This window comes from Pseudorasbora parva, chromosome 13 (genome assembly GCF_024679245.1).
Source record: "Pseudorasbora parva isolate DD20220531a chromosome 13, ASM2467924v1, whole genome shotgun sequence".
NCBI lineage: Eukaryota > Metazoa > Chordata > Actinopteri > Cypriniformes > Gobionidae > Pseudorasbora > Pseudorasbora parva.
Genome location: NC_090184.1, coordinates 35,040,397 through 35,053,849, shown reverse-complemented (window position 1 = coordinate 35,053,849; position 13,453 = coordinate 35,040,397). Strand labels below are relative to the sequence as shown.

The following is a 13,453-nucleotide window of genomic DNA, read 5'->3' as shown; positions in this document are numbered from 1 at the left end:
ATGAAAAGTCATAACGTCCCCTGCACAGCTTGAACATGACGTGTGTCATAAGAGTTGCCGTTTTTGCTATCCTCCAGTGTCTTGTTTACTGCAGTCCCGATGATTCGGCTCCGTCAGTTCCACCTGACAATGAACATGTTTGGACAGATGCAAATGTTGGGGGCCTGCATATAAACGATCCCCAACGCTTGCGTCACGGTTGGCGTTATGTTGAGAAGCACTTATTTTTCCGTGGTGTTTTTGATTCACGAGATTTACATAAGAAGGAGTGGTCACAATGGTGTTTGAGACTCACAGTATGTGATGTCCATGTACTGAACTCTTATTATTTCACTATGGCAAGGTTAATTCAATTTTTCATTCTAGGGCACCTTTAAGTGTGAAATTGAATGAATAAATGTAAAAATAAAACACTACATAGACCTCAACATAAAATATATATTGATTCTTAGCTACTGCATTCGTTTTTCAGTCAAGAGCAGTGATTGATTTTCTATTTGTCTTTTGTTGTTGTATTAACATTAAAGGGATAGTTCACTCAAAAATGAAAACTCTGTAATCAAGAAATGTATACAGGTTTGGAACAATATTAGAGTGAGTAAATAATGACATAATTTTAAAGGTGAACTGTCCCTTTAAGGACAGCGTGTTCACTAGGCTGCGCTGCTGTCAATATAAGACCTGCGTGCATCTAATATACAGACACATGCCGATTTTACTTTCACTTTAGACATAACCGACTGTTTATATATGTAAACCTTGTGTGTATTTGACAGTATTAATGCAATAAGACTACTTAGTCCAGTAATCATGTGTCTGAAGCTCGGAAAAGCGCAAGTTAAAACGTGTTTAACTGGCAAAGCTTTAAAATTCATGCAAATAATGAACTTTGATGATCGTAAATGTGAATAACTATTGTGTTCCGTGAGTATAACTCTACCACTAACGTGCGATGTGAATGTATGTCACATTGTTCAGTATATTGGGATGGAGGCAAATTATAGAATTTGTAGAAAAATAATAAATTAAATGCAAAACCGAAAAAAACGCAATTCACAATTAAACCGTGATTGCTACAGAATGGTTCAATATTATATTGAGAACTGTGGCATCCCTAGTACATACTATATATTAACACATGTTTGCATGTAATATGTATAAGTACATTGTATTATGTACATTTAAATATGGAATCAAATATGAAAACCAAATATATTATTGCATTAGATAATACAAAAAATGCAAGTTGCATTTGACCTAAGTATATATATTTTATATGTATTATTTGTATTTGTATTATCTAATGCAATAATATTTTTGGTTTTCGTATTTGATTCCATATATATATATATATATATATATATATATATATATATATATATATATATATATATATATATATATATATATATATATATATATATATATATATATATATATATATATATATAAGCTGAAAAGATAATTGTATAATATAATTGTAATTGTTTATATTTTCTATCATATTTCGTTTATTTTCATGCTTTGTGCTGTGTCAGGTGTAAAAGAGCAGCTGAACAGAACAACAGTATTAAACGCTGTTTTTCTCCGACTGGGAACCTTCACAGGCTCTCATTACAGAGATGATTTACATATATCCACACACAGATGAATACATGAGAGCGTGCGTGTGAGCGTGTGTGTGTCTAGCGCTGAACAAGAGCTCACAGCGTTTGAGGAGATCTGAAGGTTGTCTAATATCTGTTCTTAGAGCAGTGAGCTTGCACATCTCTCCAAGTCTCATGAATGTAATTGACCTTTTTTTCTGTAACGCTGCTGAGATGGTGGCCATGGGGGGGCAGTGACACAGAGACTAAACACCAGCCAAGCAAAGTTAATTGTCCAGCTGAACAATAACGCAACGGAGACTGCAGATATGAAAAGGGCATTCAAATCAATAGATCGACAATAGCCTTTCCGAAAAGATGGCTGAACTCAATTTTCTGGCCGCGGACACCCTCTAAGCTCCAGACGCACTGCAGACAACCCGTCTATCACAGTGCCCAGACCTCCTCCACAAACAGAGATTTTTTGTTTTCAGTACTTGCAAAGCTTTGTCTTCCTTTGTACTTTTATATTTTTTTATAATAAAAATAACACTATATGACATTTCTGTTGTTTCAATATTTACAAAACCTTCCTTATAGTGACTTCATAATGCTTTCGTGCATTTTTTTGCATACTGAACTGTTAATGGTCTCTTCTTTCATTCATATATTTAACCATTTAGCTGCCGTTCCACTGCAAAAACAAAATGAAGACACATACTGAATGTCACAATGATGCCAAAAAGCATTTCATTGACACAACCACATAGTAGAAGCTACAGTTAACTTCATTAAAACTTCACCAGTCCTTTTCATGCCTAGCCAGCACTGATATTTCCTTCAGTAAGTGTGCATCTAGTCCTTTCATTTTCGCTGTGTACGTTGTTTAGTTTGCGTTGTGCATTGCGATGGGAACGGTGGGCGAGGCTAATCATTCTTTAGCTGTTCTGGCCTTAGAAAGGTCAGCTGTTTGAAATGTCAGGCTTCAATGGAGCAGATTCACATCGTGCTGCTCAAGTGTCCAATTAAAGAGGGTCTGGCAGGGGTTGAGTGGGAAGCACTCTTCACACAGGAGAGCTAATGAGGGGGCTAGGGCATCGAGACCCCCCTCGGCACGATCTACAGGGCCTCAACCAGAGCGGCAGGTTCCAAGCGTGGGGCTGGCGCTCGAAGTACTCTGAAAAGACCTCCAAGGGCACCGGTGAGGACATGGCTTGATCTCATTAAGGACTATGGATACATGTATGTTAATTTTTATCATCCCTTTCACACACACTTATGTAATATGTGGATAGGTCGGCGCGTCCCGTTGCAGTATCTGTCTCAGTCATCTAAGAGTGCAAGCTGCTTTCCATATAGCAGGAAAACAAGTTTCCGTCACACTCAGCATGGGCAAACGTGGGTCAGAGGTCGCCACAGTCGCATATACACTTTGCACGCAGAATCCTAATAAGCAGCCGGGATGCAGGCTTATAAAAGGAAGACAGGGACGGATGAGCTCATTTATGGGGCGATTCTTCATTTATAGCAACTAAAATACTCTGTTCACCTCATCAAGTCATTAGGCCCATCTGTAGCCCGGTGATCTAATACCGGTTTAGCAGTTGTTCCTTCAGTGGTTAGTTTTAATAACTGCATTCAGGGAGTTCTAGATCAGCAAAAAGCGCAACGGCTCTCCAGAGTCCCTCTGCAGTCTGCTTCTGCGCAATTGTGGAGTTTTTATGGAGAAAAGTAGATTTTACCGCTCGCTGAAATCAGCAAAATTACCCTCCCAAAATGGCAAGGGCTATAGAATCAGGAGGGAAAAAAGTCACTTTCATTATATAACCCCAAACAAGGTAAGCTAAAAACCATGTTGCACCGTGCATGTCTTTTGGAGAGTTGTGAAGGTCAGCGGTACAGTCTTGTGTGGCTTTGGGTAACAGATGCTGAGCAAAGCTGGGAAAATTAGCCTACTCCACGTGTCTTACATAAACATTATTTTAATCAAAGTGTATTAGAGCAGCCAGATATTTTAGACATATGGGGGCTGCATCTTTCCTAGCTACCCCATCTGTCTCTCCCAGAGCTCTGAATGCAGTTTCAGCCTTCACCCAGATGCACTGAGAAAACATTCAGCTTCCCATAGAGACGCAGAAGCACAGGCTGTACCCGCTGCTCTGGGACAGGCACGCCCGGGGTGCTATGATGGGATCACGGAAATGCTGACGAGTTGCGAGAAAATGCCTCTTTTTTTGCAGGTTTGGACTCTTGGGGTGCAGCTGATGCTTGTTGTGAGAAGTAAGAGAAGTCGCTAAGCCCCCATAACTTATCCATGTGACGCATTCTTTGAAATCCCGTCTGTGAAGCCCCTTGTAAGTACACAATGTTGTTGTGTGGTGTGGTGTGCTGTGCTGTGCAGAGAATAACAAACACGCATGCACACAAACCAAAATAAGCATACTCACCGGGGTTGGTGATGGTCAGAAGATCCAGCCTTCGTTGTTGCTGAAAAAGAAACAAAGAGACATCAGAGGTCTTCTGTCACAGAGATGAAACGGATCTAGTCTGAGACATTTTTTCTTTTTTCCCTCAGAAATCAAAGTTTGTGCTGTCTGCCTGTTAAGCACATTTTGCTCTCTATCTCTCTCTGGAGAGATAAAAGTGTGTCATGCATTTTACATCAGTTTTATGTAAATACATATACACTGCATATACAGTATATATCGCCCTATGAAATAGCATGGATTCTAATCTTACACTTCTCTTTAGGCCTGTTCACGGCAAAAGAGGTTGAATCAAACAATGTTTTCTTACGATCCTGTTCACACAAAAAACTGGCAACAAATAAGAATTATATAATATGACCCATAATCATTAAGCGTGATCTGCCAATCAGCAAAAAAAAAAAAGCCACTGCCATAAAGCATTGCGTATGGTCTCATGGAGATAGTGTGCATTCTTAAGCAAAGTTTTTTGTTGCTATACTTTCTATACTTGTATAATCAATGGCTATAAGATAATAGTTGTATAATGTACCGTCATTTTGAATTGATTGTCATGTGCCTTCATTGAAATATATTTATTTAAAGCCGTGAATTGAACCATGGAAAAAAAACGGAATATATACATTATATATATATATATATATATATATATATATATATATATATATATATATATATATATATATATTGTTTAATAAATAGAAACTATTTATTAAATATAATACAAAATATTATTGTATCTGAACCACATAAAAAAATTTGATAAATCATGAAAATAGCACTATTTGGCATGTTTCACTGCGTCATCAGAAATAAAACACATATAAATACCCAATATGCTTACTAAATATTTTAATAATATTTTAATAAAGGTTGTCAAATCTCAAAAAATGTTCATTATATTAACTCAAAATTTTAATTTCAATGAACTCAACATTTTAAGGCAACCAGGTAACTTTTTTTCTAAATAATTTTTCACAGTGTATATATATATATATATATATATATATATAATTTGTATAATGTATACAAACATTAGAAATACTATAAATATGTATTTTACTTCCCCTCACTCCACAAAACTATTCTAACGATAATATAATTAATTAGTGCTGGGCAATTGATTAAATCGCATTCCAAAATAAGTTTGTTTACATATGTGTGTACTGTTTATATTTTGAGTTCAGTGAATTTAAAAATTTGAGTAAATACAATGAACAAATCTATCTATCTATCTATCTATCTATCTATCTATCTATCTATCTATCTATCTATCTATCTATCTATCTATCTATCTATCTATCTATCTATCTATCTATCTATCTATCTATCTATCTATCTATCTATCTATCTGTCTGTCTGTCTGTCTGTCTGTCTGTCTGTCTGTCTGTCTGTCTGTCTGTCTGTCTATCTATCTATCTATATATATATATAATGTAATTTAAATAATATACAATATAATATCAAATCTTCTGGAATTTTTATTTATTTATTTATTTATTTATTTATTTATTATTTTTTACTTTTTTCTTTCTCCATAGGGCTTTTAATAAAACTAAATAATAATGAAATGAAGTCATGACAATCAATTTAAAATGATGGTACATTATTTAGTATATAATTTTTTCTATACAATATAAGTCTTTTTGTTTGTTGTCTCTGGCTTTATTTGCTGGCCTGTTTCTGTACTTGTACTTCAACCCACTTCTTGAGCTGCTAACCGAATAGCTTTATGTAGGGTGTGTGTGTTTGTGTACATAATCTGTTGCGATTTGCGAGTTATGTATTCATGTGCTGTAGTAGATGCGGGTCGTTTTCTGGAGAGAGGGCGTGGCAGAGGCTACAGCAATCCACACAGGTCACACTCTCAGATCAATAAGTGCCCAATCAAAGACTGATGGCGTCCTCAATGGCACGCTGCAGTGTGAGGCGGACACACACAACACACATACTGTGAGGGCAGGCAGCTCAAGAGCTGTACTTTAACACTCTTGTGGTAACAGTACTGCAGGTCCTTCTACATGAGAGCCACTACATGCATAGTAGACCAGAGAGCATACACTGATATCATTCACACACACACACACACACACACACACACACACACACACACACACACACACACACACACACACACACACACACACACACACACACACACACACACACACACACACACACACACACACACACAATCACACACACGCACGCACACACACACGCACGCACGCACGCACACACACAGCTCTGCTTTTCAATGTCTGGTCATTTCCTGACGATTAGCAATTATCCATTGAAGCCACAGGGCTTTAACTTGGATTTGAATTCATATAATGTTCTCTTTTAGTGGCTCTGAGAATGGAAGAAAAGTCAGAAAACATGAAAAGAGAATCAGTTTTAATGAACAATCATGTGCATTGTGCTTGAAAGCAATTGAGCAATATCTCTTTTATTGAGCCCACCTGACTTGTAGCCTATATGATGTGCATTTTCTATCCGCTAAATATAATAAAAACAGTAAAATATATGCATAAAATATGTTGGCACCTGTCAAAAAAGTAGGTGTTAGTGTGGTGTTATACTCTTTTAAGTGTATGCGGTGTAATATAATAGCAGTTGGCGATAAAGATTAGTTGCAAACAATTTTGTCTTGCAAAACGCTTGAAATGATGTCTATTGTTTTATTTTTCAGATCGCCCCCTGCTGGTGAAAGAGACACACAACACAACCTCTTTGTTTTCTGAGCTGATCCTAAGAATGGGGAATGAAGAACTGAAAGAGATGCACTGCATAACACTAAAACCTACAATAATATTAACAATCATTTAATACAAAGGTTTGTTTTGCATTTTAAACACTAGTTAACTTAATATATGTGCATACATTTACATATAAGAGTCAAGGGATCAGAAAGTCAATATCACTGCTTCAAAACCTTGTTGTCTACTGCATACATAGGCTGCATCCTAAGTGAAATAAAACCACCACAAATAGCACCAATAGAAAGGATACAATATGGACAATATTTCTTAGGGCTGGCATCTATTTGTGCATTGTTGCTTTAGAATCTGTCCAAAATGTGGTATCTTACAAGGTCGCCTTCACATCAAGAGTATGTCTATGATGCTTTAAATGCTTTCTAAGTAGGCAGCTCACTTTTTTTTTTTAGAACACAGCTAATGTTAGTCTTTATGAAACGATCCATGACAGAGAGCAGCCGCACTACAATCCCCCTTTCCCCAGAGCCTGAGACAAGAGTAGTCTAATTATTTGGTATTGGTCTTGCACTATTACCACTTGGAAATAAGGCGGCAAAAGGCATTTCAATTAAAGGAGATGATTTGCGTCAAAATGAACCAGGCGCTTAAACAACATGAGCATACATCTCTATCACCAGACGCAATTCATTCTATGCGACTTCTCCCATTGACAGTTCAAATCAGTTGAGAGCTTCCTTTCTTCTACGCCAATTAAAGGCTCTGAAAAAGGCAAGATGCTCCATTCCTTTGCTCTGACCTTTGTTCGTTTTGCTTGACCTTGTTGGTATAGATCCAGCATTTAAGACGGAAACAGCAAGTGGAAAAAGCCAGCGTCTGTCTGTCCATTGACATGAGCCTCGCAGATGTCTGTTGGCCTTGTACTTCCTGATTGAATTCTGTCATTTACAGCTACATGCAGTGCATTCTCTCATACTAATCTTGTGAAGACATTTTTTTGACATCTGAGTCCTGCTTTCTTACAAAAAATCTTTAGAAAATGAAAATGCTCAAAACTCTCTTTAGCTCAAAGTAGCTACGTTTACATGTTATAATCTGCAAATAATCCAACTGATAGCTCAATCGGAACGAAAAGCCGTCACGTAAACAACTCAATTGATCCAAATATACACAATCCATATTGTTGCTGAAGAGTTTTCCTTCTAAATTCCACAGGGCCATAGGCAGGCCCGTTGCTAGCGGGGCAAAACATGGTGATGATTCTAGGGGCGCCCCACGATTTCAACCAAGGGGGACCCACTCCCTGCCCTCGAACACGATTTCAAGGAGGCCCAGTAACAACCTACACCGGGGCCCTGGATACCCCAGCTATGGCCCTGGCCATGTGCACATGAACTGATATTTTCTTCAGATTACAAAGGTTACTCTAACATATAAGCAGTACAAGAGGCCCTGCCTGCATGGATAAGGTACTTTGTCTTTCCTTTTCCCCTGTTCCTGGAAAACACTGAGACAGAGAGAGAATCACATTAGGAGAGGCAATCCTAGGCATGAAAATAGGATTGTATTAATCTTTATCAAAGAGTGCCAAGGAATCCCCTCAGAACAGTGGCAGTCTGCATAGGAGCGCACACTGGGTGTCCTGGGCCTCACTGGAGTGAAAAGGCGTTCTTTAATCTGAATAGAACAGAATATCTATTCTGTTTTAACACCAGAAGACACAGCAACAGGTGAATGAGACGGGAACGAGATGGCGACTAGTGCTGAAAGTCAGAGATCTGGGAGAATGGGGCTGTGACACAGGCTGTGACACACGGGAGGCCGGCTCACCTCAACAGATGCTGGGGTGAGAGCCGTTCACCCCATGTCAAAAAACCCAATGCACTCTGTCCAATTACCAGAGCTTTGAGAACTCTCTGAATACATGAGGATTTGCAGAGACTTCAATAGTTTGCATATGTAGCTAGACAGTCTCATATATATAGTCTTTATTTTATTTTAATATATTAATTTAATGTTAAAAGTTATTTTAATACATATATTATTATAAACTTTATTTTAAAAAATGAAGTCTTACATTATTCAATGTTTTAAATGTTTTAAAAGAAGTCTCTTCTCTTCTGCTCAAGGCTGAATTTATTTGATTGAAAATACAATCAGTGTTAAATTAAAAACAGTGATAATTGTGAAATATTATTACAATTTGAAATAACAGTTTTTATATGAATATATTGTAAATTGTAATTTATTCCTGTGATATAAAGCTGAATTTTCAGCATCATTACTCCAGTCTTCAGTGCCACATGATCCCTGAGAAATAATTATATGATGATTTGCTGCTCAAGAAGCATTTCTGATTATTATCAATTATCTTTTTTTCAGGATTCTTTGATGAATAGAAAGTTCAAAAGAACAGCATTTATTTTAAATCTGCTATTAAAATAAATCTATATATATTTTGAATGCACAAAGTTCTAACCAAACTCATGCTGAAACTTTTCTTCCCTCGCTTGACCTATATTCGGTCCAAAACCGCAAAATAGGCCAGACATCCCAAACTTTCCTCTTAAAATGTCATTAATCTTATCAGGGGCATCCGCACCTTTTCAAAAGAGTCTTAATCTTTGCAAGGTGCAAAACTGCACAACTGCAATTAAGACGGCTGGCCACCAGACAGACCAAAAAAAAAAAGTCATTCATTTACTGGACTATAACAGAATTAAATATTCATGCACAGCCTCCCTGAAAACCCATTTGCAATATTTCCCCTGAATTTACTCTTTTTATTTGCGGATGATTATCATGGGTGGGGGCCGTTATTGAAAAATACACCCAACAATTTGCGCCTCATTTCACATGCATGTAAGGTCAATATAACGAGATTAACCTGAGCTCCCCATCTTAACATTTCATTTAAAAATACATATGGAGACTGCAGGCTAAATTATTTGACTTAAAATATCGGATTCACAGTAAAGAGAAAGTTATATTAGCAATTTAGGGGAAAAGGAGGCAGACATTATACGTTTGCTCAGGGATAGACTCGTTCTGTGCCATAAACTAGCTGATGGTGGGGATATGTCATGAATTATGGACCCCAGCGGACACCCCTCCCTCTATGAACACACACACACACACACAGCCCAGTGGTGATGAGGTAAGGCAGATTAACGCCAGACTATTTAAACCATCTGCCATAGTCCCAGTAGCAGGAGTCATCGTCATTGGCATCAATCCCCCAAGGACCCCTCTGCCTGACGCCAACCTTCCCATAAAGAGGAAAAGAAGAGGAAAAAGAGAGATATGTGAGTGAGTCAACAAACTGACTCACCTCATCTTAGAGAGGGAAACACTCCTGTGTAGGTGAGTCATCGGCGACCAAAAACACACATACACATGCACGCTTCTCTACTCTCTCGCTTCCATCTAGTGTTCGGTTCACCTTTCTCCCCTCTGGGAAGATGCTTCCCTCTTTTATAGCACAGATCTAAGGGATGAGCTCATGATGAGGTCATCTTCCCCTGGGTCTCTCTCTTCACTGAGCACTTACTGTCAGATTCACTGTAACACTCTTCATCATGCTCTGAATATGGGATGCTTTGTCATGTAAAATACCTCATTGTGTGGCAGAAATTAAAAGAAAAAGACACAATGCATTTCAAACTCTTCATTAGACCAATTACAGATATACGGCCAATTATAATATCAACTAATAATACAGCAGTCAAAATTACATTGTTGAGTCGCATCTGTGTATATGTCACATTTTATTAAAAATCAATGTCAAATAACGAATGAAACAAAATGTATACAAACATTAGAAATACTATAAATATGTTTTTTAGTTCCCCTCCCTCCACAAAACTATTCTACCGATAATATAATTAATTAGTGCTGGGGAAAATAAAAGTTTGTGTTTACATATGTGTGTACTGTTTATAATTATGTATACTCTATATAAAAACACACACACTAAACACAAACAATAATTTATATTGTATATTTAATATAAATGCAAATATTTCTTAAATATATACATGAAGGTGCGTATTTATATATATATATATATATATATATATATATATATATATATATATATATATATATATATATATATATATATAGTAAAAAAATATTTTAAAAATAAGTTACCTGGTTGCCATAAAATTTTGAGTTCAGTGAATTAATTTTTTTTAGTTAATACAATGAACATTTTTGAGAATTGACAACCTTTATTCAAATATTATTAAAAAAATTTGTAAGCATATTGGGTAATTTTGTGTTTTATTTGTGAAGACGCAGTGAAACATGCCAAATTGTGCTATTTTCATGATAACATTTTTTTTTAATGTGGTTCAGATACAATAATATTTTGAGTTTCTATTTATTAAACCAATGTCCTTCATTGTATCAACTCAAATTTTTAATTTCAATAAACTCAAAAATTTAAGGCAACCAGGTTTCTTACTTTTTTAAGTTAAACCAACAATATTTTTTTACGTATAGGCCATTGTTATTATATATATTATTTTGCTGACAATAGAAGTAGCTAAAAGAAGGCAGGGATATACTGCCCATTGGCTATCCAGATAACAACATTAATTACTGAAAAAGCAATATCAGTCAGATTAATTCATGTTAGATGAAATAAACTTGCCAAGCACTGAATTAAAACATGGTTTATATCACAAAAAGCACCCTTATTTTGCCATTTAAAAGGCAAGCTACACTCGGTTCCGGTCTGGAGAGCAAAATGGACAGCCGGATCAGCTGTGCAGAAGAGCGTCAGGACGGTCTGCTGGGGTTACTCTATCGCGTGACCAGGAGAACCTTGGTTTTAAAAATACACCACAACAAATAAAAGATTCATTTCTTAGGACAGCGCCTGCTCCCCTCAGACTTGAAATGTCTTGCTGCCCACCTGCAAAAGGACTGCAGCCCCAGACCAGAGAAATCTAATCACCCCACAGTTAACTCTACATTCAACCTATTCAGCACTTAAAAGCCATGATTGAATTTCATCTTGATGCCATTAAATATTTATAAAGGCCAATTAGAAGGGCAGCTCTTGCTGGCGGTAAAGACTCCTCTCCATCATCCACCCCCATGCTCTATCAGGTCCTGACTCTGAAAGATCGCCCTTAAAGGGATGGTTCACCCAAAAATGAAAATTTTGTCATTAATTACTCACCCTCACGACGTTCCATACCTGTAAGACTTTCGTTCATCTTCGGAACACAAAGGAAGATCTTTTAAAAATTAAACATGATCAGCTATGCAACTACCACTTTGATGCTGAAGAGATTTAATTTAGACATTAATTCAGATATGTGACCCTGGACCACAAAACCAGTCATAAGTGTAAATTTTTTTTTATAAAATTAAATTTATACATCAGCTGAAAGCTGAATAAATAAGCTTTCCATTGATGTGTGGTTTGTTAGGACAGGAAAATATTAGAAAATCTGGAATCTGAGGGTGCAATTTTTTTTTTGAAATATTGAGAAAATCGCTTTTAAAGTTGTCAAAATGAAGTCCTTAGCAATGCACATTACTACTAATTATACATTTTTGATATATTTATGGTAGGACATTTACAAAATATCTTCATGGAACACGATCTTTACTCAATATCTGAAACTCGAAACGATAATTTCGACCCATATTGTATTGTTGGATTTTGCCACATATATACAGTATACCCGTGCTAATTATTACTGGTTTTGTGGTCCAGGGTCACATATAAACATTGATCAGTGATATAAAAAGAAGCTCAAGTTAACATGCTAGATGCACAAGAACAAACCTCTTGCCTAATTTGGTTCTCTTCAGAAAACTTGGACCAAAACACTCAAAATACCTTTTTATGAACTTTATGAAGCGTCAACATGGTAGTTGCATAGCTGCCAATGAAGGGCCAGAAAGCTCTTGGATTTCATCAAAAATATCTTCATTTGTGTTCCAAAGATGAACAAAAGTCTTACAGGTTTGGAACCACGTGAGGGTAATAAATGACAGAATTTTTCTCTCTCTTTCTCTTTCTCTCTCCTTTCTCTCTCTTTCTCTTTCTCTTTCGCTTTCACCTACCCAACTGGACTGAGGTATGCATATCAGATGAGAAACGTGTCTAAATTCTAAAAGAGCAGATCTGAATTGATCCTAGCACTATAGCATGTAATAAAAGAGACTAAAGCAAGGCAGATATGGCATCATATGGGAATAAGAGCAGACAAATTCATGCGCTACAAGAAGTGGAGTGTCTTGGGCGGGACCCTCTGAAGACAATTCTTTCCCTGTGGGATGTTCTGTTGTGTGATAAATGGAGCATCAAAGTGAGTTAAGTGTGAATAGAGGCTGGAGGAGAGATAGAGGATGGACAGGTGGATGAAGAGAGAGAGAAAGAGAGAGAGAGAGAGAGAGAGAGAGAGAGAGAGAGAGAGAGAGAGAGAGAGAGAGAGGGTGGTTGGTTGGTTGGTAAAAAACTAACATTCTAATCATTTCTGAAGCTATAATTGGATTTATAGCTGCAAGTGGGGGCTGATATCAATCTCTGCAGGGATGTCAGGACTGTGTCTCTATATGGTGTGTTTAGTTGAGCCTGCATACCGTACCTGAAGTGACTAACAGTGAATTTCATTCAAAAGTGACCATTCGTGTGACCTGC

At 36.9% G+C, this 13,453-nt stretch overlaps 1 protein-coding gene across 1 annotated transcript in view; it reads right to left on the bottom strand.

Annotated features, from left to right (window-relative positions):
• Nucleotides 1-13,453, bottom strand: part of agbl4 (AGBL carboxypeptidase 4) — a 451,864-nt gene that overhangs the window by 139,053 nt on the left and 299,358 nt on the right. Inside the window, 1 exon segment of the mRNA XM_067414131.1 lies at nt 4,034-4,073. Coding sequence (XP_067270232.1) covers nt 4,034-4,073 — 40 coding nt within the window.